The sequence below is a fragment of the Micropterus dolomieu genome, linkage group LG13 (genome assembly GCF_021292245.1).
Source record: "Micropterus dolomieu isolate WLL.071019.BEF.003 ecotype Adirondacks linkage group LG13, ASM2129224v1, whole genome shotgun sequence".
Classification (NCBI taxonomy): Eukaryota; Metazoa; Chordata; class Actinopteri; order Centrarchiformes; family Centrarchidae; genus Micropterus; species Micropterus dolomieu.
Window position 1 is genome coordinate 14,660,655 of NC_060162.1, and position 6,950 is coordinate 14,667,604.

Sequence of the window (6,950 nt, forward strand, 5' to 3'; positions counted from 1 at the left end):
TTTCCATGCTTTCTGTCATTTAGTTCATCTGCATCACCTGTGTTTAGTTAATTACCATCATCATCATCTGTTCCACCTGTGTTCTGTTAATCAATGTTCATCTGTGTTAGTATTTAGTTCCTTCAGTTCAGTCAGTTTTTGGCTGTTCTACTTTGTAGTCTTGTTTAGTTTATTTTATTGATAATTCTCTTATGTAAGTGAGTTTCATGACTTTCCTGTAGCCATATATCCAAGTGTGTGTGTGTGATGTCATCACATCCTTCATTTTCCATTGTTAATGGTTTCAGTTCCCCATGGTTAAAGTCCATAAACCGATCCACAAGTGCACACACAGAAATTCTCCATGAATTCAGTTTTAGATAAAATATTTTCTAACAATACTATTAGCCAACGTTACACTACTAGGCCTGCCTTCATGCCGCAATAACTGGGCCTAAAAAGACGAATATTAGTACGTTTCACACAAACATGCACACACTTGGAGCTTGAGTATGTGGTATAAACCACAAATCACTGCCTTGCCATGCACCCTCACCCTCACATGCCATACCCATCGTGTAAGCCTACTAACAGGCGTCACTCCTGCCGGGGCAAGGACTGGGTGGTGGGTAGTGGTTTGATCGCTCTCTGTGTGTTTAACATTACCCCAAAACACTCACTCAGCTCTGCCTCAATGAGCTTCTCTGTCCTGTGGAAAGTTAGAGGGTTATTGGTATATTCAAAGACAACACCAGAGTGCTGCATAAGGCGCAGCAGGTTCTGCACAGTTCCCTCCAGGTTATGCTGATGCAAACATGACCAGCTTGGCCAGGTTCATTGATGCTGAGTGATCAACTGCACAGCATGTATAGGTTTTGTTTCATGCATTCAGCAGTCAAATATTGCCAGTGACTCCACACCACATCAACTGGCGATGGAGGCTTTAGCTCGCTGCCAGATATTAACACAGTGGGTGCTGAAAACAATCTCACAAATATTTAGTAGCTTTCAAATATCAACTGAACTGACAATTCAACTTTTTCTTTAACATGGACAAGAAGCCTTTTAAGTGCTTAGAAAAAAATGTAAATTTTAACATTTACAAGTCCATGACAACTGGGCAAACTACATCTGGTGATGAAGATGATGTGATATTATCAAAAGCTCCAGAACATCTACGAAATAGACATTGAAGTGAGATTGTTTTATCTTAAATGTTTCATATTACAGAAAATTACTATGAGATAGTCTGATAATAACAATAATAATAATAATAATATCAATAAGATAACATCACATAGCCTACTTTGGATACAGGGTTATAGATATTTCAAAATATGTTAGAAAGAAACAAAACCAAACATGACAGCAAGAACTCATGAACCTATTTTACCTAGACAGACCTTCCCATCTTTTTTCGTTAGTAGCTCAATGTCACTTATTACATATGTCTATGAACTCAACTGCATCATATCTTAACGCACTTTAGACGCGATAAGGCGTACAGCGATCATGGCACCATTTATTGATAAGCACCATCATCATCATCATCACTGTCGGGGGCCCCGCTGATCGCCCGCGGCTGCTGCCAGCATCAAGCTCAGCAACCCGTTGCAGCCAACAAAATAAGCTCTTCAGTCGAGTTGTAATGAACAGCAGCACGTTAAACAAATGACGGACCCCTCCGGTTACAGTGAGCAAAGCTTGATAATCACAACCGTAAGACTATTGCTGCAGCACACGCGCTCCGACACAGACCAGACAACTGAGGGTTTTTTTTAAAAAAAGTATCCTTACCGTCTCCTTTCCGCTTTGAAAGTACCTCGTGAAGACCCCTGCCTTGATTTTAACTCTTAACTGCAGCCTCTATTATTTGCATGTGTCCCTCTGTCTTGTTGCAGACTTTTTTCCAAGGGTACCACGCGTTATTTATTTGAGGGTGGTTAAATCTGGTGTTGTCCTGCGCACAGCTCCCACCTCCGACGTCTTGGAGAAGTGCACATCAGTACACCCAGCTTGTTACCCTTTCCCACTAACACTTAAGACACTCAACAGGGAATATCTGTTTCCCACCTTCTGTTCCTAAATAATATGACCGATTATAACCAGAATTGTTATCACACAAGAAAAAATGCTGCAAGGGTCTGTGTGCCAGGTGGGTGTTGTTTCTCCTGTCCCTATGGAGATATGTACTTTTCCCTCTTACTGTAGTGTATGAGGTAGCTCATGCTGGTGCCTGTCTGCCTGCCTGTTGAATAATTACTGTCACAACTACAGATTTATAATGCAAAGCAAGCCAAGATGCATCAGCTCTTTGCTGCAATGCTTTCTATGCATTGATAAATGCATTAACAGTACACAAAACATAAAGGAGGCGTTTTTCAGGAGGAAGAGTTGCAGTCCAGTGTCAGCCACAAAGAACAGCATATTCAAGAATTCTGATTATGGTATTCAATGTTAACCATTTTATTTGAAATGAAAAGGAAAGAGAGAGGTGCTTCTTTATGCACAGTGCCCATTGCACAAGTACATTTTCTATCCTAAGAAACAGTGCAAGACGAAGGAAGGAAAAACTGAAATATATATTAACATTGTTTTGTGTTAATTGAACAAATTCCATCAAACATGACAAAAACATTATCAGTGAGAACAAATACACAGCATAAAGGCACAAAATGTTCAGTTCCTCAATGTTTCAGAAAAACAATGAAAAAGATATAAGCACAGAACTGATCAACACAGTATTCAGATTATATGCTTTTCAATGCCAGGAATTAGTTGAATGAAGTACAGTTTCATGGTAAACATGCTCATGAACCATTTTGCCCCTGAACTATAGCCTAAGCATTACAAAATATACATAAACAACAGAAAATAACCACTCCATCTATTATGGCTCCGTAATGACCACACTATTTATCCTTGTATATAATTTGTATGCATTAACAATGAAACTTGACCTGAAGTGTCTAATTTACACACTGCTACACATGATTTTTTTTTGCTTTCATTTACTGGGAATGGTTAAATATCACGTTACTTTAAAACAATAAAAAATTATAATATGTTATTAAAATATCCCATTTTTATTCTGAAGGCCAGATGCCCATATAAGTCTTTTTGTTGCCAGAACGCATGTTGACTGACCAAGTCTTGCTTACAAATAAATAATTCCCTCCCTATAAACGTTAAATGATCATCATTTCTCACTCACTTTACTGAAAGCTTAAATTGCCACATCAATATGTTTTTTTTCCTAATACTGTATGTGTGACCCCCGAGGGACTCAGTAGGTTGTTGTATAAACTATCACATTCTGTGTGAAAAAAATGCCCCTCCAGAGCTCAACACACCTCCAGTACAAACAAAAAGCGCAGCACAAACACTTATGTATTAAAAATCCACTTGCACAGACATTGAACGGGCAGATGGCCAACAGTGTATTGAAATGTACTCTTACATATTCATCTATAAAACTGATATGATATAACAATATTAGAGCAAAAACAAAGCTTACAGTGGAATATCTAACCCTTGTTATTCTAACTGAATACACAAACAGATACATCAGATCAATTTTAACATCCGACTGAAATATAAACTGCTGTAAACCGACACTGTTGCCCTATTCAGTCATACTCATGGGGGCAGGTCAGATGTTAACAGTGTGGGCATGTTTCTTGCACAAAGCCTTGTCTTTTTTGGAGAAGAATGGCTGACCTTCCAGACTAGTAGAGCAGACCTGTGGAGAGAACCAAAGGTGAACAGTGTTGTTATTCACACAATATTCTCAACATTTCCTTTTTTTTCAGATCCAACTATTGTTATTGCTGTGCTCAAAACTGTCTCCTGGACTTACCGCACACACAAAGCAGGTGTCATGCCAGGTGAATCCTAGAGCCTCCAGGAACTTGTCCCCTGCCTCGATGGGGAAGTCACAGCCGTGGCAGTTGGTCCCAAACAGATTGTAGTAGTCTGAGTAAATAGTACATTGACAAAATGTTATTCTGTTTGCACATGTTCTTTACAACATTTAAATTTACCACTGTGGGCTTCCTACTCTACCTTGTTCACAGTATGGCAGCCCATCCTCCATGTGAAACATGTTGCCTCTCATTGGCTGGTGGCAGGCGGCACAGACAAAACAGGACACGTGCCAGGTCTGTTTCAGGGCATTCATGACTTCCTGCAGAGAAAATAGAAGAAATAAATGAGAAACAGCTTGTTTAAGATAAAACTATTATATATAGTCCTCATTTGATCCATTAAATAATCAGAAGTTTAGATTTTAAATATTATTTTATTATAATTATCCATTAGATGTATTTGGATTTTGTAACACAGTTAGTGATAAGTAATCATTTCTTTATCTATGTGTTTTGAACTTTTGCTGCATTTCCCGATGACAGCACAACTTTAGTGCTACTAGACTGACAGCAGCTGCTGCATCCCAAATGAACAATACAAATTTCAAAGAGCAACTAGAAACAAATGAATGATTGTATGAATAGATTATGAAATGTAAAAAAGGAATAGATAGGATAAATAGTAAAGATAGCTTGTGCAGTGAGAATATTATTTATTATTTTATATCTACATTCCAGTTCTTGTTTGAGCATATCCAGACCTCTTACTAACATATAAGGTACAATGGATAATATATATGGGTTGCATTTGTTTTAGTGGTTAAATTCGAGCATTATCATTCAGTTTATAATCACATTCATTACAATAGATTAATCAGCCAACATCTGCATTATTTCTTTAAGGGATGAAGAACAGTGAATGTTGTTTATAGTATTAGTAATGAGATGTCAGTACAAGTAAACTAATGTAGTGAATTATTACAAACAGTTTTGTAACTCACCCCCAGAATCTTATGGTGGCAGCGGGCGCAGGTGGGAGCGAAGAACTGCTCGTAGCAACGTTCACAGTACACCTGGCCCCTCTCCTCCACAAATCCATTTTCTGCCAGGGAGGAGTGGCAGTGAGCACAGTTAAATTCCTCGGGGTGCCATGACATGCCCATGGCCACAAGGAATGGGCCCCTGGTGAGAATAAGCAAGGGACAGAAGAATTACTCAAACACAAATAAACCATCCAGCTACTAAGGTTTGTAAGTTTCGGACAAATACTCTGCACAGTAAAAGTTGCATAGGATTTTAGAATCTTTGTGAATTATGTAATCACTAACATTTTTTCATTAATCCAATGTTTTTATTGTAAAACAGATTTTCTGATTATTTACCTGATGACATTGTTGCACTTGTTGCACATTGGGGTGCGCGTGCCAGCTGGGATGTGCTCAGCCCGCTGCACCAGAGAGTTGAGGTCCTGTGGATGTGGCTGTGGTGTGGGGCGGTCTGGACCTTTAGGAGCAGGCTTGGTAACCTTGCCAAATGAAGGAGCAGCTCCACCCTTAGGAACACCTAAAGCAGCAGGGAACATAATGGGTCAGCATTGAAATTGAAAAGATAACTGTCCTGGCATGAGTGTACTACATAAACTTGAAATGAATAAACACGAGTTGTCCAGAACATGCATGCCCCGTTTTGGTGTGTGATAATGAAAGGGAATGATTTGATGATCTCTAACCTCCATGCCTCAAGCATGAGACAGCTGTGTTGGTCAGAGCCACCCCACCCAGCCCAGACAAGGGATCAATTTTTCCCACTGAGGGAAACAACACATTCCCAGAGTCAGAGGAGACACCTGGAAAAATAATCCCCCTCCTGTCATCTCAAAACACATGGAGAGGATGCACAGTTTTTCATTCTCTTTCTCAAAGCAAAGACGCAAACAGGACGGAGGTCAGTGCTGTCCGCCCCACAGAGGGAGTGCTCGAGGGTAAACACATTAAGGACAGAGACACTATTGAAAGAGAGCACCATTATCAAAGACTTGGGAGGTCAAAGAACAAGTGCTCCCTAAATTTCCTTGAAATGGAGAGCAAACAAACTGTATAAACAGAACGAGGCACTAACAGGGATGTGAGAAAACTGTGGGTGTGGGGTTAATAGGAAGAAAGATACTAGAGAGTAAGTGTGATGGAAAGAGGAATGGGTTCCAAAAAGGGGATACAAATAAAATATTGGCTAAAATACTGTTCTAAGATATCCAAATTGCTTCCTGAGCAGGGCTTTCTTTATAGTCACTGAGGGGATGTCCTTGGTATTTTGTCTGGGAATTTGGGGGTTTCGCAACCTGGGAGGAGTTTACAAATAAAAACGTACACATGGAGGATATTTTGCATGGAGTCAATATATTTAAATTTTTGTCCAAAAAAAAAAACAATTCTGTATTTTTCTACTAGAACTTTACTAATGTCATTGTCATATAGACAATATTTGAGCCTTTCTGATGGGACATAAAAATGTACAGAAAATATAATCGAAAAATAGATAGATACACATAAACACTCATGACTTCTCTATTTGTAAAATTCTGGCTACGGCCCTGTTCTTGAGTTATATAAAAAATGTTTATGTGTAGCCTGCTGTTGCACTTTTATTGTCAAACAATAATGGCAGCAAGTCAAAAAGTGTGCGTCTCATGCAGTCCATAAAGTCAGAGGAGAAAAGAGGAAAGATGTACGAGCTTCAACAGCAGGACGTGGCTGATATTCCTCAGATATTAATATAATAATGTATTTTTTTCACGTTTAACTGAATGTGGTATTGATGCAGAGAGTCAAAATATTTATCACTGGCACTCTATGACCTTATCTGTGTGCAAGCTGCTACAGTGAGGTGGATGTTGGCAAGCTGTCAATCTAAAGGAAATTCTTTGGCAAAAGCAAAGATGATAAGTGAACAGACATTTGTACGTCTGTCATTGCTGTCTTTCTGTATGGGGAAGATAAGGAGAAAAAACGTCTGGCAGAGAAGGCATCCAAACTGAATCACAGCAGGACTGCAAATCTCAGTTTCATCTGTTCTGTCTCTCCAAATTCAGAGACAGAGACACACACA

The 6,950-nt window shown here is 39.2% G+C and overlaps 2 protein-coding genes across 8 annotated transcripts in view; both read right to left on the reverse strand.

Moving 5' to 3' along the window:
• bmpr1bb (bone morphogenetic protein receptor, type IBb) overlaps positions 1–1,891 on the reverse strand; it is a 58,511-nt gene extending 56,620 nt beyond the window's left edge. Inside the window, exon 1 of the mRNA XM_046066446.1 lies at positions 1,777–1,891. The gene's annotated coding sequence lies outside the window, so the exon portion shown is untranslated. The remainder of the gene's footprint in view (positions 1–1,776) is intronic.
• A 538-nt stretch (positions 1,892–2,429) lies between these two features.
• The window catches only part of pdlim5b (PDZ and LIM domain 5b), a 39,498-nt gene continuing 34,977 nt past the window's right edge, over positions 2,430–6,950 (reverse strand). For all 7 annotated transcript variants that reach the window (XM_046066440.1, XM_046066443.1, XM_046066438.1 and 4 more), the window contains 5 exons: positions 5,228–5,408; positions 4,847–5,027; positions 4,045–4,165; positions 3,839–3,954; positions 2,430–3,721 (listed from right to left, as the gene is read on the reverse strand). In XM_046066440.1, coding sequence (XP_045922396.1) covers positions 3,632–3,721; positions 3,839–3,954; positions 4,045–4,165; positions 4,847–5,027; positions 5,228–5,408 — 689 coding nt within the window. In that variant the 3' untranslated portion in view covers positions 2,430–3,631. The remainder of the gene's footprint in view (positions 3,722–3,838; positions 3,955–4,044; positions 4,166–4,846; positions 5,028–5,227; positions 5,409–6,950) is intronic.